Here is a 27,812-nt window from a genome sequence, read left to right on the forward strand (position 1 = left end):
ACAAACTGAACTAAACCAAACCGATTTTAATTGGTTTGGTTTAGTTTGGATGGCCTCGATAAAAAAATTGAACCAAACTGAACCGCAGTTTAATTAGACAATCGGATCGGATGACCTTTCTCTCAAAAACCAAACCAAACCGCATCGCGAACACCCCTAGTATATATATGACAAAAAAATAATTTGGAAATAGTGAATCCACACTACTCTAACTTGGTACCTTTCTTTTCTTTTTGTCTATCTACGATTAATAATAAGTTCTAAAACTTAATATAAATAACAATAAGTAACCTACTAAAATGATATTTGAAAATTTTAGCACTGACAAAAAGAATCTTAAAAGATGTAAACGATAAAGTAGCCCCAAAAAATTTTAAAATTTGACAAAAGTACCCAAATCAAGTTCATCAAGGAATCAAACTCAAACACAAATTCATCAAGGAATCAATCATGCATGCAATGAAGATCATATGACACAGAAATGTTCAACAAACAAGGTTTAGTTGTAGGATTTTAGTTTTTACATGTTAAGGATAAATCAAGTTGATCTCTTAAGTTAAAATTGTATTTTAATCAAAGTAAAATAATTGTTAACCAATAATTTCAAAAATCCATCATTGAGGATGAGTATGGGTTGTATTATAATGATCCTAATATGTTTATAATGGATTATGGAAAGTAGGACCCAATTCAATCATGCACAATAAGGCGCCATAAGTTGAAATTCAAGATTGCTGAAGTTTAAGCCTAGAGGATCGATCATGTTAAATCAGAAGATTGATTCTCATATGCTGAAGTGCTATATTTCACACAAGTTTGAACTAGAGGATCGATCCCTAGCTTTGTGGACACAATACCCTACTAAGAGCATATATTTTTGAATCATTTGCTCTCTTCACTTATTCCCAATATTCATGGGTGCATGGAAGCTTATGAATATAAATCTCAATTGTTTTGTTTCAGTACACAACTTTCTTTCATATTATAAGGTTTCATTGTGATCAAATTTCATAAGTTTTCAAAGTGTTTTTCATAAACATTTGAGAAATAGTTTGAGATTACTCATAATACTTTATTTGTAACCATAAGCTCTTTTGAGAGAGCTCAATATTTCTAAAGTTCACTATCACATATTGTGAATATGATTTTTGTAGCTCTTCTTGTTTGTTGAGAGACTTAGAGGTTGTTTTCTCTAAGTGTTGAGGCTTGCTAAAAAATATAGTTGGTGGTGATACCTAAGATCATTAAGCACTCAAGGAAAAATGCTTGAAGTTGGTATTACTTTGAATTCTTAATGAAGGAGTCTCTAACTGGAGTGGCTTAATTGAATTGGTAATTATATATCGTGAGGTATTCATAAAGTACTCTATCTTGTAGCGGTCTATCAAGCGTCCTATAAGCTTGGTGATATAGTGAAAATCTCCGCACATTAGTGGGGAAGACTGAACGTAGGTGAAGAGATTACACCGAACTAAAATATATCATGCTTGCACATCTTTCTAATCCTTAAACTCTTTACATTTTTTGTTATTTTACATTTCTAAAATGGTATCGAAAGTTGGCTCCTTATAAATGCTTGGAAATTTGTTCAAGCTATTGAAAAACTTCTAGTACAAAACTATTCGTATTTAAGTACGTGGTTTAAAAGCCCACGAAAAATAGAAGTACATTGTTTTTGTTCACAAGTTTATATTTTCATGATTTTAAGTTTTCGTTTATATTCTGAAAAATTTTTAATTTGTTATTAATACTCAATTCACCTCTTCTTGAGTGTATTTATCTTGTGCTCATTGACTAACAAGTAGTATCAGAGCACAGTTAATCCTTACTGTTAGTTTGGACTGAGCACTAATTGAAACTCTCACTTGTGACTGTGTCACCAAAGCAAGACTCTTAGCTCATTGATATGGGTGAACCAGTTGTAAACTTGTTAAGTGACATAGTGGCATAGCTATGATTAGTAATAAGTGGCATCAGAGCTTATCCTCTCTGAAAAGCTTAACTGTTTGAGAGTGTAGATCATGGCTAGGACAAGTATAAACTTCAATCACTTTAAAGGATATTTATCATACCATCCACCATTATTAAATTGGATTAAGCTTTGCCTATTGATAAAATCACATGGCCATATGGATTAAGTCTCAAGACTTGAGAATATGGGATGTGGTTGAATGTAAAAATTATGTACCCACCAAACCAGTTTTAGAAAAGAAGGTCTTTGTTTTTTAAAAATAGTGATGCTTCCTTCTTCATATCCCAAACTAGTTTTTAAAAAATGTGGTCTTTGATTTTCTAATATTTTATCCAAGTTATTAGATTCTTGGACAAATTTTGATAAATTATTATTCAAGACTTAATTGTTTTATGCAATCTTTCATTTTTAGCCACTACATCAATAAAATTAGATGCTGATAATTTTTCTTTTAGACTTTTAATTTCGATTTTCAAAGCATCATTTTCAATTTTCATATTAACAAGAATGGTATTATCATCTGCATATAATTTTTTTTGTAAAGTAGACATTTCATATTTTAATGCTTTATTTTTCTTTTTGTATTTAGTATACTTAGATAAAAGCTTACTAGAGTTATAAGTTAAATCATCAACAATATTATGTAACTCTTCAGTAGAATAGTCAGAATAATCTACCTCCTTACTAAGTTCTTTTTCCTTAGCCATAAGACAAATGTGTGCTTTTTGTTCTTCCTCATCATTTTCAGATGAATTATTTTCTAATTTTTTTCAATAGGCAATCAATACTTTCTTATTTTCTTTCTTAATTTCTTCTCTTCTTTTCAGCAAAGAGCATTTGGCTTAGAAGTGTCCTGACTCCTTACAGTAGTGACAATTTAATTTATTAGTTTCCTTCTTGACCTCTTCGGATAATGAGAAACCTGCTTTTCTACTTTTGTATCTTATCATCTTTTCCAGTCTTTTTGCAAAGAACACTATCTCATTTTTTCACTAGGTAAATCATCATCAAATTCAACTTCAATACACCTTTCTTTTTATTTTTAGTCTTCAAGTGAGTGGTCTCCTATGACAACAACTTCCCTCACAACTCATCATAAATGATTTTGTCAAGTTCGCTACCTCTCTGGAAAGTGGTAGCTTTTGTTTCTCACTACTTGGTGAGACTTCTCAGTATTTTTCTGACCAACTCTTTTTCATTAAATTATTTTCCTGTTGCATCGAGATTATTGATTATAATTGAGAATCTCTCGAACATTTGATAGGCGGATAAATGCCGGTCAAGGATTACCAAAATTATTTTTCCAAATTAATGTTGCAAGTACAGTCTTGACTGACGAGATTTTCGCTTATCGAATTTAAAATGTGTCACAAGTGAAATAAATAACAGGGAGTAAAATCCTGGGTCGTTTTTCCTAGGAGTTGACACAAGAGGCGAATTATTGGTTAGGATTTTTCTGGAGATTTTTCGAGCTTGAGAACAAGGAAAATAAATAACTAGAAATTAAAGCAATGAATAATTAGCAAGAGTTGTAAAATAATCAATATAAAAAGCCTTGGTTAGGGGTGAGAATTGGAAATTCTATCCTTATTGTCTTTCCCAAGAGTGATAGTAAAAGTTCATCGCTCTCACTTAGTTATTGATGAATAGGATTCTTGACGGTTTAGAATTCTCAAATGAAATCTCGTTGCAATATAGTTTCCAAACCAACACTAATCCTTTCATACAAAAATTTGTTTGTCACTAAAACAAACCCCTAAAATCTATAAACCGAAGTATTAAACCTCGGGTCGTTCTCCCTAGGAATTACAATAAAGTGTCTTGTTATTGGTTATGAGTTGTATTTTGGGGTTTTTGGATAAGAAACATGAAAAGTAAATGGCAATAAAAATTCAAATAACAAAAAGGCCTTGGCAAGGTTTGGTGGTCAAAGATCTCTATCCTAATCACTAACCACAACATGAGAATTGGCAAGGATCAATCCCACTAAATTAACCCCTAACTAATAGTAGAGGAAAGTCAAGTGAGCTATATCAATCCAAGTCCATAAGTCCTAGTTCTCCACCAAATCAATTAGTGAGATCTAGCATTAATGGATCCCAATCGTCAATCACTTGGACATTAATAACTCAAGAGTTCCTAAGTTACCTTCCCAAGCCAAGAGCACTAAAATCTACTCTAAAATCCAACCAAACATTTTATCAAATACTTGAAAGGCATGAAAAGAAAGCATAGTAAATCAATCAACAAGAATGAAATCTAACAACAATTGAATGTAAGAAATCAACAACAACAATTAAAGAAAATGAGATCTAAATGAATTACCTCAAATTGCATTAAAAGAAAATAGAAGAAGAAAGAGTAGATCTACAAAATAGAGAAACAACATAAAGGAAATTACAACAAAAGAATAGAAGAGTAATGATTGCAACAACAAGGAATTGAAAGGTAGAAGTAGAAGAAAGCATGAATCAAAATCTAGATCTAAGAACTAACTCTAATCCTACTCCTAATCCTAGAGAGAAGTGAGAGCTTCTCTCTCTAAAACTAACTAAAACTAATCCTAATGTGTGTGAATAAGTAAAAATGAGTGAATGATCCTTCCCCCACCCCCTTCAATCCTTGGTCCTTATATGCATTTTGGAACCAAAGTTGGTTTCAAATTGGGCTCCACAGCTCTCAGGAATCGCTGGGCACGTTTTCTATTTGAAAATCACGTTCGGCCACCAGCGCGTACGCGTATAGTGCACGTGCGCGTGGATGCATATTTCCAATTCTTTGGCTTTTCCATGATTTCTCCACTTTGTATGCTTTCCTCTTCACTCCTTTGATCCATTCCTAGCCTTTTCAACCTGAAATCACTTAACAAACAAATCAAGGCATCTAGTGGAATCAAAGGTGAATTAAAATCATCAAATTAAAGGTCTAAAAGTATATTTTCACACTTAAGCACATATTAGGAGATAATCATGAAACCATGCTATTTCATTGAATAAATGTGGGTAAAAGGTGATAAAATCCCCTAAATGAAGCACAAGATAAACTCTAACTATGGGTTTATCAGTTATCCTCTAACAAGTGAAGGAAAGTCAAGTGAAACAATTAACCTTAGCCCACAAGTCCTAGTTACTTCGTAGAGAAGAACTAGAGTTGGTGAGTTTTAGGCTAATTAGCAATTTCCAATTACAGATTAATACTTGAGTATAACAATTCAAATGGCTCCAATTATCAGCCCCCAACCAAGCAAGAAAATCTACTCCATGATATTGGATGATATTTCCTCAAACACTTGGTGAGCAAAGATAAAAGACATGATAATAAATAGAAAAATGATTCAATTCAAATTACCACTGAAAATAATTAACAAGAACAAAAATAAGCAATAACACTAGATGTGGAAGTAACTCAATGCATTAATAAAATTCAATCATAACAAGATCCAAACATGAATTCAAAATAATCAAATGTAAAAGAGTAATAGAGGAACTAGGGAAGAAAACTATAAGAAAGATGACTCCAATTGAAGGTAGCAGCAGCTCTCTCAAGATCCAATTCCAAGCAAAACTAAGAATGCTAAAAACCCTAGAGAGAAGTAGGAATTTCTCTCATTAGAATTCAAAAACTAATAAAAAAACTAAAGTGAAAGTGAAGTGTCTTCAGTCTCAGCTCCATCCTAGCCTCTAGTCTGCATTTTCGGGCTTGAAACTGGGTCTAAATCAGCCCAGAAATCGCCCCAGCGAGTTCTGTTAATTTCAACACGTGACGCTCGTCACGCGTACGTGTCAGCCACACGTCAGCCACGCGTATGCGTTGGTGGGCTCTGCACAAGGTCACGCGTATGCATCAGCCATGCGCGTGCGTCGCTCCCAGCTCTCAAATCTTCAAATTCTTGTGTTTCTTCCACTTTAGCATGCTTCCTCTTCATCCTCTATGCCATTCCTACTCTATAAATCCTGTAATCACTTAATGCACATATCACGGTATCGAATGATAATAACAGAAGATTAAAAATTAGTGATTTAAAGGCCTAGGAAGCATGTTTTCAATTATAGCACAAAATTAGGAAGGAAACTTAAAAACATGCAATTTACATGAAGAAGTGCGAGAATAGTTGACAAAACCCACTCAATTCAGTCCAAAATATATCATAAAATAGTGGTCTATCACTCGTCCATTGACTCTTCCTCCTTCATGAAGAATAATTCATATTCTTTCATCATCATGTTAGTTTTGGTTTCTATATTTTGATTGGTTCCTTCATGAGTCACTTAAAGCTTCTCCCATAGTTCTTTTATAGTTTTACACATGGAGACTTTTCTATATTCTTCAAAATTTATAGCATAGTGCAACATGTTAACTGCATTAGCATTTGACTCTACCTTTTCTTTTCTTCTTCTATCCATTCTTCATCTTCCTTGGGATGACTTGACCTTCGGGTGTTAGCTTTGTTAGAATATCAAGTCCATTATGATGATCTTTTAGAGATTGTAATATGTTGCTTGAATGAAGATCCTTATTCTCTCCTTCCAATAGGAATAGTTAGTCCATTGAAATAGGGTAAATGGTGGTAGGATTGTCCTTCGGTTAGGTTGAAAGAGACTAGATTGGTCACTATGGATCTTTTCTCTAAGCTGTTAAACTTGACTCCTAAAGCCATAGATATGATGCCAAATTATAGGTTTTATGAGCCTTGAGAAAGAGGGGTTTGAATCAAGACACTTTTTCAAATATGAAACGTGTTACTGAGCAAGTAGGAGATTTTTTTTTCTTTTTGTCTTTTGTAACTACAGAAAGTGACAATAATGTCTACATCTAGTCTCTACAACAATTATGGTTGAATTTCACTATATCAATAGCCAATATTATAAAAACCAATTCCAAGACTAAGCCAAAGACAAAGACAAACGAACTAAACTAGTTCTAAGCCAAGACAAACAAAGCTACAATTCCGAGCTTTACAAACAAACGCTAAGACTAAATCATCAAATCAAAACACAACGAAAAAGAATAGTGACCATCAAAGTGCAGGCTATATTCCTGAATTTTTTTTTCTTGCTTCTTCTTAATGACTGACCTCCTTCTTATAAGAAAGAAGCTTATTATTCTTTCTGGCTATTGCTATCCAAATCAAATCCTCATAGTTGTCATGATTATTTCCAATTTTAACAGTGTCTTCAATCTCTTGCAAATCCACATCAAATCTTGATCTTGATGGTTTATTCTTTCTATAAATAACTGAATTAGCATCAATGCCAATATCAAATCTTGAAATACTTAAATACACAATCAATCATAAAAACTAATTGGGCTAAACTCTAACCAAATGTTTGTCAGCACAATAGAAGATAAAATATTTCTAAACTCAACACCCCAATACTAAACCTTACCCTCCCCATCCTCTGCATTTTACCCGTGTGGTGATACACAAATGTTATAAGACCATCCATCGTATATCTACACATAACAATAAATGCGAAAAAGATTCCATCAAGCAAGCTTTAGGTACTGCAAAACAGAGCAACAAAATATTTCACACAAATGAAAGGTACAAACAAAAATTTCTCAAGAACAATGAATCAAAAGACGTCCAATGATTGTTGTAAGAACCTTTTTAGAAAAGCAAAGCAATCAAACAAGCCCTAAGTACTACAAATAGAGTAATCAAATTTTTCATACACTAATAAAAGGTACAAACAAAAATTCCTCAACAACAATGAAGATGAAGACATACAACTTCTCATTGTAAAAATCAGTTTCAGAAAAGCCTTACCTCTGTGATTAAGCATAAATGATGGTTCCTGGAGTGGCGACAAACAATGTTTCAAGCAGCTTCCTCAACAGCGCTTGTATGCAACCTTGGCTACAATGTCAGTGGCGGGAAGATGAATATCTCGAACAAAGGATATCTCACTCTTTCTGTGTGTGATCTTTGAGTGTTTTTGACAAAACGTTTACTTAATAAGAATAGACTAATTAGAGGTAACTAAGAAATTTCAGTTATTATCTAATTAGGGTTTTCTTCATATTGAACTTGAGATTAAATTGGAAAATTTTTTATTTTTTTTCCATGTCACCTAAATAAAATAATTATTAAATCTAGATAATAGTAGGGTTAAAAGAGTTTGTCATCTCAGCACACTTCTGATTGTCAGATCAGCGTTTTTCACTGTAACGTCATGCTTTTAAGTTTGGATATTGTTGTCAAATTTTAAAATTTTTGGAGGACTTTTTGTCGTTCGTAACTTTTAGAATGTTTTTTGTCAGCGTCAAGATCTTTTAAATACTATTTTAGTATGTAGTTTATTCAATAACAATAGTACTCATGAGTCATAACCAAATAAATGATGATTTTTTAAAAATCTATAATTAATAAAACAGAAATATTTAGTAACAAAAATGAATTAACAAAAAATAATTAGAATTTATTTTATTTAATATTTATTAATTATTGTAATAATTAAATGTTAAATAAAATAAGTTTTAATTTTTTTTGTCCCTCTAGCATTACAATTTTTTTTACCGAAAATAGAGAGACTCAAATCTACAACTTCTTAAGTGAGTATAAGGAGACTATATCATTTGAACTATAGCTCGTTGGCTCCTAGCATTACTATTAATAAAAAGTGGGTCAACAAAGAAATAAGTGAGAGAGTACAACTTTAATTAATCTTAATGCTTCAATCTCGCATCGGAGTCATAGATACACAAGCTTAATTAGCGTTTACTTGTACTACTCACTGCTTAACTTATCTAATTACAACAACGAAGACATGCTTTTCAATTCTCAAACAAATAAAGACGAAAGACACTTTTGTCTTTCTTCTTTCCACATACATACATATATATAGACATTTGCATTTTCATAATAATAATACAAAATGTCCTATATTAATATTAGTCTCTAGTTTACCACTAGCTACTACATATACGTCGTATCCAAGCTGCACTTCTTATTATTATTATGGCAGGTTGGGAATGAACTACATACGTATATGTAATTTCATGTACATTATTATTACATATATATTACTTTTATACCCACTAACGTGCTCGCATGGATACCTTTCTCCATTCCACCAAGCGTTGAAGAAATTCCATCACCTGCATAAAAATTCAATAAATATATTAGTAATGATAATTAAACAAATAATAAAAATATTATATATTTTGGCATATATTTCTGGGTATCTGGATATATTTCTGGGCATATACTATGTAAAAAAATAAAAAGAAAATAAAGACAAAAATAAAATTATATGTATTCGAGATAGATAAATCTTTTATCTTCTGTCTTCATTGTTCTCATGTTTTGATATGGAAAAACTGAAGAAATGTTGCTTTTTTTTAGGACAGAAAATGTTTCTATCTCCATTTATATAGCCCTAATGAAACATGCACGTCGTGTGTGTCTTCATTTTCTTTATTTTTAACCAAACACTGTACTCAAGTGCTCAGGGTGTAAATGTTTGTTAATTTGATTAATTTGATATAATGACAAATTAATGTGCATAAACACTTATGCGTCTAGGTACATTAGTGTCGGAATATTATACACTTATTACACACTTATTACATATATATTATACATTTATTTTAGTAATAATTAATAAATACATACAAACAAAATAAAAAAATTATGACTAGTTTAACCCTCCAACATTTTGGTATTTTTTTTAATGCACCAAATTTACGCAAGACGAAGGCATATTTTAATTTGACACATATAGAATAACATCATTATCCTACTTGCCTCGTTAGGTTCTTGAAGAGAGTAAGAAGCACTTGTATCCTTTGGAAATTTTGAGACAAGAACCCCTAAACCTTGGCCTCTATCTCTTAATTTCTGCATACATACGATGATATTCAAAAATGTTAATTAGTTGGAACTAACATTTTAGCGATAATGTTAGCTAGGAAGGAAAAAAAAAATTCAGGATTAATAATTAATGAATATTAAATAAAATAAATTCTAACTTTTTTTGTTAATTCTTTTTTGTTATCAAATATTTTTGCATTTTAATTTCTATATAACAAATGGTCCCAATCATTAAATAACTAATGTATATGTATGTATGAAAAATCTTTAATATAAGATACCTTGAAAGCATCTTCGTCGGTTCGATCATCACCAATATAAATTGGAAATACATCATTACAGTTGGCAAATCCTGTTGAAAATTATTAATTTATTAGATGCTGTTGTTCAAGTTGGAAGCATGATTATTATTAATAATATAAATAACAACTAATAATTAGTCTCATGTTTCATTAATCATCTTTATATTATTTAGCACATGTTTAATTGTGACAATAAGAAGGATAAGCAAATATTTAAAGTATATTACTAGAAACTCACCGAGAGACTCTAGTAAAAATTCCAAGGCTTTGCCTTTGTCCCATTTAATAGTGGGGCGAATCTCAACTACCTGTGTTAATTAAAAAAAATTACATGAAACTAAATAAAATATCAATCGTGCTACAAAATCAACACAATTTTTTTTTGTCAGCACTTAACCATTATATTAACATGTTTATATAAGTTAATGTTAAAAAAAAAACTTAAATGTATTAGTAGAATTTGTGTGCTGACTAAAATTATTAACTAATATAAATAAAAATTAATGACCCATAAGTTTTTCTTGTAAAATATCCCACATTTTATGTTGAGTCTACTGTAATCATTATAATAATTATCTATTTTTATTAAATAATATTAAAACAAAATATACTTAATAAACTCTCAAATAGATAAACTGACTAGTTACAAAACATTTAAAAGAAAATAATTTGAGATAAAACAAGACCCAGCTTCCATTTAGAACATACACATGAATATATAAGGATATATAAAAAGTTAAATACCCAATAAAATGGAAATAATATAATAAGAATAAGAAATAGAAGCATGACTACTCACCTTCCTTCCTTGTGTAAGACGAAGCTTAGGGTACTCTTTTAACACTGATTGAACTTGATGCAAAAGTTCAGTCCATTTCTATTAAAAATTATATAATTATTTGAGTTAGGCTTTTTTATCATGAACATAACAATAATAATAGTATTATCACAATTTACATAATAATTATAAGCAAATTATTATTATTATTATTATTATTATTATTATTATTATTATTATTATTATTATTATTATTAACTTTTAATTTTCAGGAGCACTTGTATGTACCTTTTCATCAACACAACGAAAATGAACTGAGACGCAAAACTTGTTGTTCTCCACCTTAGCTCCAGGAGTTGATTTTGTCTTGTCCATCAATTGCTGGTACACCTAATTAAAAAATTTAAAATTGTATCAAACAAATAAGTAAATAATTGTTTCCCCAACTTTCTAAAATAATGAAAACCATTCCCTTAGAAAGGCCAAAAAAATAAAAAATAAATAAAGTTGCATGGACAACTCATAAAGTCATCCATATAAAACAACTCATATAAAGTAGGAGAGATTTTACTGAATTATGAAATTATGACAGAAAATAAAGCTTAAATTAATAAAAGAAAAGACATATGAATGGTGATGAGTTTTATTTTATTTTTATATTTGTCTTATACTAAATTTTTATTTCATTTCTTTATCAAAAGAATTGACTACTTCTAATTTTTTTAGTCATATAAATTTTAATATTATAACATAATATTTTTTTAATTTAAATTGATAAAGAAATACTTTTATAACTTTTAAAGAATCTATTTAGTAACTAAGACAATAATAGAGACCATCGGTAGCTAACTTCTTTTTGTTATTTCAAGACAAAAAAACTTCCAGTTCTTCTATAAAGCATGAAAATGACACAATTTTCTGTTTCTAATATCTTTAAGAACATATTCCAAACACTACCTCATCTATCATGGGAAGAAATTCACTTGCTGGTTGAAAAAGAACTCCTTCTGCGTTACTATCCTGCACAGCATGCCATAATACCCAATGTCAAAGAAAAAAAGAGTTTTAATTTTTACAGAATAAAAAAAAAAAAGAGAACAATTTTAATAAATTTAATTTTGATGCGGATAAAATATTTTACACAGTCGTACTATCACATTTATTTTTTTTATAACAATTCACATATATAGTCAATAAAAATAGTAGTTATTTTTTATGATATAATATTATGTGATTAAATACGCGTGTAAAATTGTTTTATAACGAAGGTACATTAAAATTAACTTGTATTTTAATTTAATTTTAACTTATGTACTATACTACTATACAATAAATAATTAAGACGGACGTAAAATACAAATAACTGGCTTACTCTGTTGTACTTGGAAGTTCTTGTTGGTCCTTTAATATCCATTCCGTGGCTCCCAGCATAGTATAGCTCTGCCAATCGAACAAAATTGTAGACCTTGTCTTTGCATCTTCCCGTGACTATGGCAGTTGGAAAATACCTTGCGAGTTTTCTAACCGTTTTCCTCATCTAAAGAAACAACCAAATAAGAACAAATGTGGTCTTCTTCAAAAATAGAAATTAAACGTGATCTATGATAACAAAAAGAAAGAAAAAACAACCAGCAGAATTTATTGTTTTTGGCCAGTATTTTTAACCATTAGCCTAAGTTCTTTAGTCTAACTACTATCTAGTAACATATTCATAGTCCATATTTTAAAGAGACACTGACCGAATTCGACATGAAAGCACGGTCAGGGTCCTCGACTATAGGAGACAAGGTTCCGTCGTAGTCAAGGAACATCACAATTTGCTTCCCCTTGGATCCATTCATAATTTCGTCAAACATGTCCAATGCCGATGGATAGCGAAGCTGTTTTGGTTATCATCACCAATCAGGTTTCATATTTATATGTTACTACTAATACAAGCTAGTAATTAAGGAAGTTTATAAGAACCACCAAAGAAGAAGAAAATAATTTTGATAATTAAAGAGTTCTGTTAAGGTGGGTTGGGTTCTCACAATCCAAGAACTATGTTCTTCAGTCAAAGAAGGAGTGGACTTGAGATGAGTTGGGGAAGAGGCTCTCATGGATTCAACCAAAGCGTTGATTCTGTTATCTCCATTGATCTCAAGGTTCTTGAGAACCCTCCTTGGCCTCCTTGAAATGGAAATGTACCCTCCACCCACCGGTGGCTTTTGCGCCGCACTCGCCGCCGGAAAAACCGACAAGTCTCCGCTGGATTTGGTGTTGCACACCACCACATTCTGCTGCGTCATCTTTGATAGAATCTCACTGAAAAAAAAGGTAAACAAAACAAATTCATTGATATATTTATATTATATTTAGGTAATGATGGCTCAAAATTTAATCAGTTCTATGGTATGAATATATAATATAAACATTTATTTTAACTAATCAAAACTGATTCATAACAACCTTTCAAAAAAATAGCACTAAGTAACTAATTCTTGTAACTGATTATTATCCTTTTCACTTAGGCTTGGAGGAAGTTGAAATACGTAACTTGTTGAATAAAAAGAAATTGAAGTGCAAAAATGAAGGGCGAGGGAGAAGGTTAGAAGAATGCAGGGGTGTTTGTGAGGGGAGAAGACAGAGCCCCCAACCTTTGATTTATAGTGGCAAACTCAAACGTGGGGACCACGCCCCAGCAGCAAGGAATTTATTGATTATAACTTTTTTTTAAAGAGGTAAAATTATAACTAACTTTTTGAAAGAGTGCGCCATATACACGATATTTTTTTTCTATTGTTAAAACATTATGTTTAGAAAAATTTTATATCACCCGTAAATATTATCATTTTATATTAATACGTAGTTAGTAATAATTTTGACCAATATTTATAAGATTTTATATATAAAAAATATAATTTATATTTATATTTATTAAAATTTGTATACATAAATTAATCTAATCCAGTTTGTATTTATATTTTTTAAAATATATATATATATAAATTAATAAAATTTATTGTTAAAAATATTTTAGTGTTTATACTGATTAAATAATAATTAAAAATATTAAAAATTGGTTCAAAAGTTTTTTTCATTTTTATTTTTTATTGAAAACCAAAAGCGTGATGAAAATTTAGATATATGAATTTATAATTGGTGTAATATGGGTTTTTCGCAATTTTTACAATTTATGAGAAAAAAAAAATTATCCTTGTAATTTATAAGAAGCCTTTTGCACTTTACGAAAAGCAAACCAACTTAGACATATTCGGTTTTTTCACATTGTACGAGAAGCATAAGACTCCATACCAACGTAAATCACCTCAAATCTCATTTTGGTGCACTTCATCGAAATCAATTCCATTTTAATATTAATTTATTAATATTTTTACCCATTACGGGAATATAATCCTTTTAGAATGATGTCGATTTTATTATGATATTATAGATTATAACATGAAAAATTTATAGAATTAAATTATTCTTATAAAAAGATCGTAAGGAACAAAAGTTTTTATCGATTAAAAAGATCAAAATCTTCGTAAATAAAAAAATTAAATAATAAGATTTTTAGTTATTATTTTTATATGAAAGAGTTTAATTTTTTACTAATAATTAATTTTAATATTCATTATCTAAAATTTAAAAAATTTAATGTATATACTTTTATATTTGATTAGATGTTAAGTCTGTTGTACAAATAAAAATAATTAATTTTTATGCTTGTTATTTTAAAAAAAATATTTTTTCTCTATGTATATAAAAATATAATTAGATATTAGCATAAATTAATTCAAAATTATTTTTTTTTAAACAATTGAATCTTGATTCTAGCTTTTAATCACAATATTAGTATTCTTTTCAAATTATATGTAATAAATATTTGAAGAAAGAGAAGTGAAAATATAGATTAGAAAGATAAGTAGTAAAAATTTAAAACTAAATAAAATATATATAATTCAAATTAAAAATATTATATATATATATATATATATAATATTTTTAATTTGAATTATATTATTTTGTTAATTTTATTTTTTGTAGAAAAAAATAGTAAAAAAAAAATAGAGAATAAAAGAAAAGAGAGAGAAAGATAAATAAAAAGAATGAGAGAAAAAATTTGTTAATTTTAGAAAGAAAAATTTAAGAGTAAAGTATCGTTTTTGTCCCCAACATTTAGGGTAAGTTCTATTTGTGTTCCTAACGTTTAAATCATCCTATTTGTATCCTTAACGTTTATAAAAGTGATTCAATGTTATCCTACTATCAATTATACTAACAAATCAGATTATATTTTTCAATTATTCTCTCTTTTGGATGTATTCATTCTCAATTAGGTCTCACTTGGATGTGTTCAATTTTAATATTATACCCACTATTTGTGTTTAGATTCAATTATGTCCCTATAAAAGTGAATTATGTAAATGTTGTAGGAATTAGTTTCAACATTTGATGAGCTATTTTTTGGAGTAGATCATCAATTCTATCACAGACATTTGTATTCTAACTTCAAGAAGAGATTTTTAAAACTCAAACTAAAGCGCTCATGATGTGTAATTGACGGCAGGATAACATTGAATCACTTTTACAAACGTTAGGGATACAAATAGGACGATTTAAACGTTAGGAACACAAATAGGATTTACGCCAAACGTTAGGGACAAAAACGATACTTTACTCAAAATTTAATTTAATTGTAATGAAAAAACATTTAGTGACATATTTTAGTTTATCAAATTACTAATATAAAATATAAATTATAAACTATATATAGAGTGGAAATGGTAAAGAGAAATAGAAAAAACGAAGAGAGATAAATAAGAGAATGTAGGAAAGGAGTTTATTAATTTTGGAGAAAAATATTTCTTTTTAATTTTAATAAGAGAGTATCATGTGACACATTTTGGTTATTAAATTAATTAGTAATATATAATATATAATATAGTTATATTTTAATTTTATTTAAATGCAATTAGAAAATATTATATTATATATTTTGATGATCAAATTTGTAATTAGTCATTAATAATGATATATATAAAAGATATAGTGGATAAAGGAATGAGAAAAATAAAAAAAAGAAGAAGAAAGAGGAGTTTAATTTTAGAAAAAAAAATTTTTATTTTAATTATAAATGACATATAATATATTTTAATTATAAAATTAGTAATATATAATAAATGTAAAAATATTTTTCACCATAATATATATGACCTTATAACTTCTATTTTAAAAGACCAAATATGCTAATAGCAAAAATGAAAATTTGGGTATTTAAGAGAATGGAGACAAAGTATAATTAGTTAGTTGACAATTTTGTTTTATTTTTGACATCAATAAAGATTTTGTTTTATTTTTTATTCTTATTTTAAAAGTTTAGCTTAATCTATTTGAACTTTGAAGTTCACAATTTTTTTTTCAAGAAAATATAGATAAAACAATAGAAAAGTAGACGTTTAGTGTCAATGAATGTACAAATAGATTCTTTTTCTGTTTGAAATTAGTATTTGGGTTAAATTTTTTATAATCAAATTAGTTTTTCTTAAGTTGATTAATGTAGAAAGTTTTATTGAAAAGTCAATACAATATAGAGTTTTTAAGGCTTTAAAAACATTTTTATTAAAGATAAAACTTTATCATTTCTATTATACATAAGTTCAACAATTGTCCTAACAATGCAAATTAAATTATCTATATAAAATCTTTTTCTGAATCCTTTCAACTTATTTTTATCTTTTCTCGTGTAATATGATTGTTAATGAGAAAACCCATTATTAATATTTTATATATATATATATATATATATATTCTTATTTTGGGCTAGCTATTGTATTATGTCTACCTATTTTATATCAGCTGGGAAAAAATTGTATATACATTCAAAGAATGTTTAATTCTAAAATCTACCAAAAAAACGTTCTTCTAAAATATTTACTATTTTAAATTTGTTATTGTATACATATTTAAACATCATAAATGAGAATAGGTGATTTTATGTTTTATGTACATGCAATCAGTGTGTTTTAAATATATAATAAAGCTAGACGTACGTATATACGTATGAGTTGCTGCTACTGTTTTTTCTTCTTCTTCTATTTTTTTCTTTTTCTTCTTCTTACTTTTTTTTGGCGTTATTATAGTTGTTGCTGTCATCATTTTCATTTTAGTCACTGTCATCATCATCACTACCATCATTACTTTCTCAGCTTTTCTTTTTTTTTCTTCTCCTTCTTATTTTTCTTCTTCTCCTATATATGTTTGACAAAAATATTAAACATAAAAATTTTAATACACAATATAAAAATTTTGTTACACATTACAAAATAATTGGTGTCCAGTACAAAAAAAAATTCTTTGTTGTGTCAAATAAATTTTTGTACTATTCGCAAAAATTTATGTACTATATTCATAAGTTTATGTGATGTGTGCAAAATTTTCTACTGTATATAACAGTTTATGTGCTTTGAAACAATTTGTATTTTGTAATAAAATTTCTGTGCTGAAAAGCGCGAAAACAAAAAATCACGTGATGGACGCATACATTTTTTTCTAGATTTGTAACAATTTGGTTAGACTTACCAAAAACACTTATACATGTAATATTACCGTAACAATAAAGTTAGGTGACCAAATCTTTTTTGAACCAAGTCCAACCAAGTTCCCTAGATGTACTCACGCACTTCCTCAACGACATCTTCTTCTTCTTCTTCATGCTTCGTTTTCAATAATATTGTCGTCTTCTTCGCACTTCTTCTTCTCTTTTTTAATTTATTCTTCTTTTTCTTTTTCCACCTCATCCTCCTTCATTATCATCATCGTCGTCGTGTTCTTCATCTTTTTCTTATATATGTTTAGAAAATCAGATCACATAAATTTTAATCTACAAAACTGAAATTTTGGTGTACAACATAAAAAAATTATGCCCAGCATAAAAATTTTTTTAAGGACCATATGCCTAAAATATTGGCACCCAACTAACAAAATATCATGCACATAATATAAATTTTGGTGTACATTACAGAAATCTTAGTACATAGCACAGAAATTTTGGTCTACAGTATAAAAACTTTGGAAGACCACATACCTGTAACATTGACTCTCCCAACTAACAAAATATATTTGTAGCAAAAATTTATGTGTTATGTGTAAACAATTTTATACTATATCGATAAATTTATATTATGTGCAAAAATTTATGTACTATGTGCTACGTGCAAAAATTTTATGTGCTATATTAATAAGTTTTGTACCCTCCAACAAAAATTTCTTTGTTATAGAAGTGCTAAAAAAGAAAAATAGTGACAATTGTACGCGTTTTACTGACGATAACTTTGGTGCCATATCACGTGTTTTGGCGCCTAATTATCGTTGGATTTGTCCGCTGGTAAATCCTACAATAGCTTTTTTTGGCACAGTTAAGCCACAATTAGTAATCAAATTAAAACTATTATTAACGAAATTGTTAGCAACAATTCAAAATTACCATAAATAAAAAAATTAGTTTATTAAAAATAAATGGTCTGAATATAACAAAATATCAAAAAAGTAGAATACAATGAATTAGACATAAAAAATAAATTCCCGAACCTTACAGATCCCGGTAATTGTCGTCATCATCATCATCGTCGTCTTTCCCCTACTGAGGTGACGGAGTAGGTGGTGATGTTGGTGCCCCACCAGCAGCACCGCTACCTCCGGCGCGCATCTACTAGTTGTACACCTCCATCTGCTTTCGCAAATGATATAGCTGCTCCAGTGTCTCTGTCAGGTCTGAGTTGATGGCAACGGCTCCTCCCACACGTGCAAGAAGGTTGTTGTACCTCTGCTCAGACTGCTCCACTTATTAGTGAAGCTCCTGTGTCAACTTATGCACCTCCTCCAGGTCGACAACTTCCTGCGGATCAATCAACAGGGTTGGTAGCAGAGGCAGAGGCAGAGGAAGCCACCAATGTGGAGGAGCAGAGGCCATTGGCGAAGAACGATCCAAACCCGAAGCGGCGATTCTTGTGGGGTTCAGAGGAGGTCTCACGCCAAACCCTATTAGGATCTACCACTGAGGTCTCGAAGCCGGCTTTATCGCTTCCACTAGGCGGCTGAGATTATTGGGTCGCAGCCTCCAATCTCTGCCTATAATCCTCCTGTGTCACATACGTTGTAATTAGAATAATAGTTAATTGACTTTAAACCAAATAAATTTGAAAATTAAGAATTAATTGGAACTCACATAATGGGCCACAGACTGCTCGTCAGCAAATCCCTTCTTGTTGGCCTTCAAGGTATGGGTATAGTTGAAGGTCTCCCGCCAGTGTCGCCTCACTATCCAACGACTTAGCGTACACATATTCAAATCAACCAATAAAATAAATCAACAAACAACTAATTCATATTACTACTAACAAACATTACTAAACTACTTACCACTCTACTCTTCGTCTTCATGAAGGTCGTCAACCCACCTGTATACTTAAACGACCTCGGTGAAGCCCTGTTAGTGATGCTTGTCAGACGGCGGTGCTTGAACCCTTCATCATTTCTAAAATGGGCCTCCAATTTCTTCTTGATAGATGAATAGATCCAGGTCGTTAGGTGGTCGCACCCCTGACGAATGTCACTCATTGGTGCACGAATCTCCACGCTTCGTACAACTGAACCAGCAAGTGCACTGGGTCATCCAAGTAATACCTGAGCGAGTCAGGGTCGATCCCACGAGGATTGTGGTTTGAAGCAAGCTATGGTTATCTTTCAGATCTTAGTTAGGAGAATAGAAGAGTTGTTGGTTTTGGTTAAAAGCATAAAAGGAATGAAAAATGGAATTACTAGGTTTGATTATAATCAGTGATAAGAAGATAGTTAAAGCTTGGAGATGCTTTGTCCTTCTGGATTAACTCTGGTATTACTGTCTTCTTCAATTGCGAATGGTTTCTTCTATGACAGGCTGTATGTGATCAACGCCGTACGGTCGCGGTCGCCAATCTCCTCCAGATCTGAACCCCAGGTTTAGTGCGGATCCATTCTGATTGATGGTAAAACTCATGCAGTCCATTTTCCTTAATGATCCTACTCAAAACGCCACAGACAAGGTTGAATCTTCTGGATTAGAGAATGCTGCATCTTTGGGTTCTAGCCTCTACCACAGAGACCTTAATCTCCTCATACTTTGGCTGAATTGGTGTCTCGAAAAGTGCCAAATGAAATCGTGGATTAGCCGTCTAAGAGATGTATAATCAAGCTGGTGGTTCGATGCTTTTCAGTCATGTATTCACACAAATCCAAGAAGAACACGGGTGGTTGTCAGGCACGTGGTCTTAGTATGAAGAACGAAGATGATTGTCACGGGTCATCCCATTCATCAAGTTAAAGAACGAAGATACATCTTAGAATTGAATCAAACACAGATTGAAGAGAAACAATAGTACTTTTATTAATCCATAAAACTCAGCAGGGCTCCTCCCCTCAACCTAGCAGGTTTAGAAACTCATACTGATAGGAAACACAATGATAAACAAAAATATGACATAGAGGTCTGTATGATTATGTAAAATATCCCTTAAATACTAAACTAATGACTAAGGATTACATAAGAAAGGGTAAAACAGTCTTTTAGTGCTAAAATCTACTTCTGGGGCCCACTTGGTGAGTGTTTGGGCTGAGCTTTGATGAGATCCATGTGCTAGGAGGCCTCTAGGGCATTTGGACGCTGGTCTCCTCCTTTGGACGCTGGATGCCTGGACTGGGGTAGGAGGCTGGCGTTGGACGCCAGTTTTGGGCCTTCAATTCTGAAGCAAAGTATAGACTAATATACATTACTGGAAAGCTCTAGAAGTCAGCTTTCCATAGTCATTAAGGACACTCCATTTGGTCTTCTGTAGCTCCAGAAAAATACTTTCGAGTGCAAGGAGGTCAGATCCAGACAGTATCTGCAGTGCTTTCTCTGTCTCTGAATCAGACTTTTGCTCCAACTCCTCAATTTCAGCCAGAAAATACCTGAAATTGTACAAAAACACACAAACTCAAAGTAGAATCCAAAAATGTGAATTTTGCACTAAAACCTATGAAAACTTAATAAAACTTAGACAAAACATGCTAAAAGCTATATGAAAATGATGCCAAAAAGCATATAAAATATCCGCTCATCACAACACCAAACTTAAACTGTTGCTTGTCCCCAAGAAACTAAAAACACAGTAGGATAAAAAGAAGAGTAAGATACAATAAATCTCAGAGTTTCCAATGAAGCTCAGTTTCAATTAGATGAGCGGGACTTAGTAGCTTTTTGCTTCTAAATAGTTTTGGCATCTCACTATCCATTGAAACTCATAAATGTTGGCATCTTTAGAAACTTAGAATCCAGATGATATTATTGACTCTCCTAGCTCTCAGTTCTTTTTTATTCTTGAACACCGCTTTCAGAGTCGTGGCCGTGACCCTAAGCACTTTGTTTTCCGGTATTACCACCAGATACATAAATGCCACAGACACTTTAACTGGGTGAACCCTTTCGGATTGTGATTCAGCTTTGCTAGAATCCCTAGACAGAGGTGTCCAGAGTTCTTAAACACACTCTTTTTGCTTTTGACTACGACTTTAACTGCTCAGTCTCAAGCTTTTTTACTTGACACCTTCACACCACAAGCACATAGTTAGGGATAGCTTAGTTGAGCTGCTTAGGCCAGGATTTTGTTTTCTTTAGACCCTCCTAACCATTAATGCTCAAAGCCTTGGATCATTTTACCCTTGCCTTTTCGTTTAAAGGGTTACTGGCTTTTTGCTCTTGCCTTTTAGGTTAAAGAGCTATTGACTTTTTCTGCTTTTTGTTTATTTTTTTTGCCATTTTATTTTTTATTTTTTTATTTTTTGCATGCATATATTATTTTTTTCTTTTGCAACATGCTTTTTCTTTTTCTTTTTGCTGCTTTTTCTTGCTTCAAGAATCAATTTATTTAGATTTTTCAGATCACCAATAATACTTTTCCTTTTTCATCATTCTTTCAAGAGCCAACATTCTTAATTTCAACTTCAATTATGCACTGTTCATTCATACATCCAGAAAACAAAAGTAATGCCACCACATCAAGATAATTGAACTATTCTTATTATAAACTTGAAATTCATGTATCTCTCAATTCTTTTCAATTAAAATTTTCTTTTAAGCAAGGTGAGAGGTATATGGAACATTTTATAACTTTAAGACATAGATAGAAATGATCATGCAATAAGAACAAGAGAACAAACAATACAACATAACAGAAAACAGAAAAATAGCATAAGGAGAGGTGACAAAGAGAACGAATCCACCTTTAATGGTGGTGGCTAGTGCTCCTCCTTGAGGATCCAATATAGCGCTTGATCTCTTCAATGTCATTCCCTTGTCTCTGTTGTTCTTCCCTCATAGACCTTTAGGAGTGGTAGAAGTCAAAAAGTAAAGCTTTTGCAACACCAAACTTAAGAGTTTTGCTCGTCCTCGAGCAAATATGAATAATGGGGAAGAATAGGGTAGAAGAAGGTGGGATAGGTGGAGATTCTGTAAGACCTACTGGTCCTGAGAGGCTAGGGAATTCAAATTCCCTGCCCTCTGTATGAGCGTTGAACGCTCAGCTTGCCTCCCATTTGTGGCATTGAACACCTAGAAGGAACCTCCTTCCTGGCGTTCAACGCCAGGTTTTCTGCCTTTTTGGGCATTTGAACGCCCAGCCTGGCTCTCTGGCTGGCGTTCAATGCCAGCAAGACACTCCATCCAGAGTGTTCTATTTTCATTGCTGAACCTTTCTGTTCTCTGTTTTGACTACTGCACATGATCACAAACATTAAAAAGTAAGGGAAATCTCTAAAAATAAACTCAAATAAACTCAAATAAAAATAAACAAAAGAAATAAGAACAGAAATACTTTACTCATGGTTGGGTTGCCTCCCAACAAGCGCTTCTTTAATGTCATTAGCTTGACACTTGATTGCTGACTTTCTTCCTCTTCTTCTAGTTAGTTAACAGAAATGACTCCATGGGAGAAGAGGAGGAGATTAGTGCCCTCAGATTTGAATTCCTCCTAACAAGCTTTCTTTTAGTGTGATGAGCTTGATTCTCCTTGCTTGTTAGGGTAGGGCTTGTATTGTTTCTCCATCCCCTATGCATTTTCCTCTTGGGACCTTCCTCCTTGGTGGGTGATGACTGCCCAACACCAAACTTAAGTTTGATGTCTGGGAAAACTGTATGAATTTTCACCAGGGAAGGAGGCTTCGGTATTGTACTCTGCATGGAAGTACCTCCTTTGTCAGGGGGTAGTGGAGGTTGAAGGACCTTGATAACCATGTAATCCTTCTGTAATCTCATCACTAATTTTCCTCTCTCAGCATCAGAGAGGTTTCTTCCAGTAGATAGAGACCATTATTCCACAACCTCAACAAAAGAATATTGATTTGCATCTTTTTAGAGCCTTCCAAGGATTGTGAGCATTGCTCATCCTTGGTCTCCTTTTGGGACATCTGAGGGTGTTGTACTTCATGCTTTCTTCCCATAAGAGGGGTGTGCAACAATGTGCTCCCAGCCTCTTCTTGAATCCCTTCTTCATGTAGTTCCTCAACAGTGTATACCATCTAAGACTCAGCCTCCTTGGTACTAATGAGATCCAGACACTCGTCTCTTGGATTCACTTCTGTGTCTCTGAGAAGAGTGTTAGGGTGTCTCTGCAGTTTCTGAGGAAGGTTCCTCTGAATGACTGCATTGCACTCCTTAGTAAGAGCTACTGTCTCTACTTTCCTCCAATCCTTCTTGTTGTTCAGTATTTCCTTCATGAACTTAGCATATGAAGGCATTTGTTCAAGAGCCTCTGCAAAGGAAATTCTGATCTCTAGCTTCTTAAAAGCTTCTAAGAATTAGGCAAATTGCCTATCTTTTCTGCTTTCTGGAGTCTTTGAGGGTATGGTAACTTGGCCTTGTACTCAATGGCCATGAGTGGTGCAAGGTGAGTGTCTATAGTACCTAAAGAAGGGTCACCAACCTGCTTAGGAGAGGTGTTCCCAGCACTTACACGTGTCTGGTCTCCCTTGGGTTGGCATTCAATGCCTGGGCTGCCCCTTCCTGGCGTTCAACGCCAGGAACACTATTTCCTTTTGGGCGTTCAACGCCCTTGTTAGTGTCCTCAATTGGGCATTCAACGCCAGGAATGGATACCACTTCTTGGCATTGAACGCCAATGACATTCCTCTTTGGGCATTCAATGCCCTCAGAGACGTTTTGGACATCAGTCTGGTGTTCCTCTGTTAGCTTTTCTTTCTTGTTGTACTGAGGTTGGGTGTTTAAGAGTTTCCCACTCCTCAATTGAATAGCCTGGCATTCCTCTGTTATCTGTTAAGATAACTGCTGCCTCATTTGACTCAGCTGGGCTTTTACATTCCTGTTAGAAGCCTGAGTTTCTCGCAAAGCCTTTTGCAATTCCAATAGTTGCTGGGCAAGGGCATGAAGTTGCTGAGTCAGTGGGCTATCCTATTCTGGAGGGTTAGGTTCAATAGATATTGCCTTAATTAGTGGCAACTGTCTCAACAAGATCGTGAGCCTCTTCAATGGTCTTTCTCATATGTATAGAACCACCAATAGAGTGGTGCAGAGACATTTTAGCCATGTCTGAAAGTTCATAATAGAAGATGTCTAATTGTACCCATTCTGAAAATATTTCAGTGGGATATTTTCTTAGCATCCTTCTATACCTCTCCCAGGCATCATAAAGGAATTCGCTATCTCCTTGTTTGAAGCCTTAAATGTCCAGTCTCAACTGGGTCATCTTTCTTGGAGGAAAGTATTGATTTAAAAACTTGTCTACTAACTATTTCCAAGTTTTCAAGCTAGATCTGGGCTGGTTATCTAACCACCTCTTTGCTTGGTCCTTTACAGCAAAAGAAAAGAGTAATAGTCTGTAGACATCTTGGTCTACCCCCTCATTGTATACTGTGTCAGTAATCTTTAAGAAATCTACCAAGAACTCTGTACGTTCTTCTTGTGAAAGTCCAGAATACTGGCAGTTTTGCTGCACTAAAGTAATGAGTTGAGGGTTTAGTTTAAAACTACTTGCTCTGATATGGAGTATGCTAATACTTTTTTCATAGAAGTCAGCAGTGGGGTTTGTATAGGACCTCAGGGTTCTTCTGAACTCTTCATTCCCATTTAGGTTCATGATGAAGAAAGGTAGAATAAGAGAAAGAATAAAAGATAAAGGTGTAAATTGTAATTAAAATATTTTTGTTTTTATTTTATTTATTTATTTATTTCAAAAATAAAAGATAATTAATTAAAAAAATTGAAAATTAATTAATGAACTTTGAAAAAGAAGAGAGAGAAATAGAAGAAGAGATTTCGAAAATTAGAAGAGATAAGAATTAGTTAGGAAGTTTTGAAAAAGAAGAGAGAGAACAAGTAACTAATTAAGAAAAGAATTGAAAATAGGATAAGATAGAAGATTAGAAAAGAATTGATTTTGAGAATATTTGAAAAAGTCAACAAGATAAGATAAGAATTGAAATGATTTGGAAAAGATTTAATTTTAAAATTTAAAAGAAGATAAGATAGGAAAGATAAGATAAGTTAGGTAAGAAAGATAAGATAATGAAGTTAAGAAAAGATAAGTTTTAAAATTTAAAAGTTTTGAATTTAAAATTTGAAATTTGAAATTTTGAATTTTTGAATTTGAAACAAAATAAGATAAAGATTTGAAAAGGATTTGAATTTTGAAATGGTTTAATTTTTAAAATTTGAAATTTCAATTTGGATTTTAGAATTTGAATTTTGAAATAAGATAAGATAAGATTTTTGAATTTTTGAATTTTAAAGAAAGATAAAAAGATAAGATAAGATTTTTGAAAAGGTTTGATGTTGAAAAGATTTGAATTTTAAAATTTAAAACCAAGATAAGACAAGATAAAAAATTTGAAATTAAATTTTGAAATTTTAAGTAAAATTTTCCAAAATAATTGTAAAATAAAGATAGAAAAGATATATTTTTTTATTTTTTTGAATTAATGAAGAAAGAGAAAAACAACCAAAAGACACCAAACTTAAAATTTTTAGATCTAAAATACAAAATTTTCAAAAATTGAAAGGAAAAACACCAAAAGACACCAAACTTAAAAATTTTAAGATTAAAATAAGAACACTTTGAAGAACACCAAGAACAAAACTCAAAGAATTCAAAAAAAACAAGAACCACCAAAGGACACCAAACTTAAAAATTTTTGAAATCAAAGCATAAGATTTTTGAAATTTTGAAAAGGAAAAATATAAAGAGACACCAAACTTAAGGATTGACACAAGACTCAAACAAAAGACATTCTTTTTGAAATTTTTTTTGAAAAAGACACCAATGAATTCGAAACTTTTACCAAGAACAAGAACTAAAGACTTAAACAAAAGATAAAAATTAATAAAGAAAAGAAAATATTTTTGAAGAAATTTTGAAAAAGAAAACAAGAAATAGGTAAGACTCAAAGTAAGAAAAGTCAAAAGAAAACATAGCCAAAAACAGAAAAGTTTTTGAAAAATTTTTTTTGAAAGAAAACAAAAAAAATTTGAACTTTAAGCAAGAACAAGAATAAAATCAAAAGACTCAAATAAAAAGATCAAGATTAATAAAGAAAAGAAAATATTTTTGAAAAGAAAATAAAAGACTCAGATAAAATTAAATTAAACCTGTAAAGAAAAAGAAATTTACCTAATCTAAGCAATAAGATAATCCGTTAGTTATCTAAACTTGAACAATCTCTGGCAACGACACCAAAAACTTGGTGCACGAATCCCCACGCTTCGCACAACTCAACCAGCAAGTGCATTGGGTCATCCAAGTAATACCTGAGCGAGTCAGGGTCGATCCCACGAGGATTGCGGTTTGAAGCAAGCTATGGTTATCTTGCAGATCTTAGTCAGGCAAATAGAAGAGTTGTTGGTTTTGGTTAAAAGCATAAAAGGAATGAAAAATGGAATTACTAGGTTTGATTATATTCAGTGATAAGAATATGGTTAAGGCTTGGAGATGCTTTGTCCTTCTGGATTAACTCTGGTATTAGTTTCTTCTTCAATTGTGAATGATTTCTTCTATGGCAGGATGTATGTGATTAACGTCGTACGGTCGCTGATAAACCACTATTTTATGGTTTATATTGTGTGGTTTTATCATGATCTTCACCCACTTATTCATTAATTTAGCATGCATTTATATTTCCTTCCTGGAATTAGTACATGATTGAAAACTGCTTCCTAGAGATTTTTAATTATGCATTTTAATTCTCTTTTTTCCATTCGATGCCGTGATCTGTGTGTTAAGTGTTTCAGGCTTTATAGGGCATGAATGAGTTGGAGATTTGAAAGGGAAGCTAGCAAAAATGGAAGGAACACAAGAAATTAAGGAGATAACCAGCGAGAGGTGACGCGGCCGCATGGACGATGCGACCGCGCGGAAGAGAGCAAATTGAAGTGATGCGGCCGCATGGATGATGCGACTGCGCGGCATGAAACAGCACGAGTGACGCGGCCGCATAGATGACGCGGCCGCGTGGTAAAGCGAAAACGCGAATGACGCGTCTGCATGAGCGACGCGATCGCGTGACATGCGCGATCTGCATAATTTGCAGAATCGCTGGGGGCAATGCCGGGCCGCATTTTGACCCAGTTTTCGGCCCAGAACAGCAGACTAGAGCCAGAGAACATGCAGAAACAAAGCATAACATTCATTCTACACAGTTTTAGTTTGGAGATCTAGTTTTACTCCTCCTCTAGGTTTTCTCTCTAGACATTCATAGTTTTAGGATTTTAATTTTTACTCGCTCTTTGCATTGGAACACTGAGAAGAGTTATTACCTCATCAAGACTCCGTCATTCTAATTCGTTTTCTTCATTGGGTACTATTCTTCCATGTCCTTTGCTTTGTTTAATTTCACTATTGGGATACTTTTATGCTTATTTAATACAAAGATTACTTTTAT

General features: G+C 31.8%; 1 protein-coding gene across 3 annotated transcripts; it reads right to left on the reverse strand.

Moving 5' to 3' along the window:
* Positions 1–8,612: 8,612 nt before the first annotated feature.
* On the reverse strand, positions 8,613–13,484 carry LOC112785527 (probable trehalose-phosphate phosphatase J). 3 transcript variants are annotated; one of them, XM_025828989.3, is made up of 11 exons: positions 13,317–13,484; positions 12,899–13,172; positions 12,608–12,748; positions 12,241–12,405; positions 11,826–11,888; positions 11,157–11,258; positions 10,890–10,967; positions 10,329–10,398; positions 10,070–10,140; positions 9,723–9,815; positions 8,613–9,073 (listed from the first exon to the last, which is right to left on the reverse strand). In XM_025828989.3, the coding sequence occupies exons 2-11, from the start codon at positions 13,154–13,156 to the stop codon at positions 9,014–9,016; spliced, it is 1,101 nt and encodes a 366-aa protein (XP_025684774.1). In that variant the 5' UTR covers positions 13,157–13,172; positions 13,317–13,484; the 3' UTR covers positions 8,613–9,013. The 3 variants fall into 3 exon arrangements, with proteins under 3 accessions (XP_025684774.1, XP_072086226.1, XP_025684775.1); XM_072230125.1 differs by having other exon boundaries at positions 10,329–10,394; positions 10,886–10,967; positions 13,317–13,483; XM_025828990.2 differs by having other exon boundaries at positions 13,405–13,478.
* Between the last annotated feature and the right edge of the window lie 14,328 nt (positions 13,485–27,812).

This window comes from Arachis hypogaea, chromosome 20, assembly GCF_003086295.3.
Source record: "Arachis hypogaea cultivar Tifrunner chromosome 20, arahy.Tifrunner.gnm2.J5K5, whole genome shotgun sequence".
Classification (NCBI taxonomy): domain Eukaryota; kingdom Viridiplantae; phylum Streptophyta; class Magnoliopsida; order Fabales; family Fabaceae; genus Arachis; species Arachis hypogaea.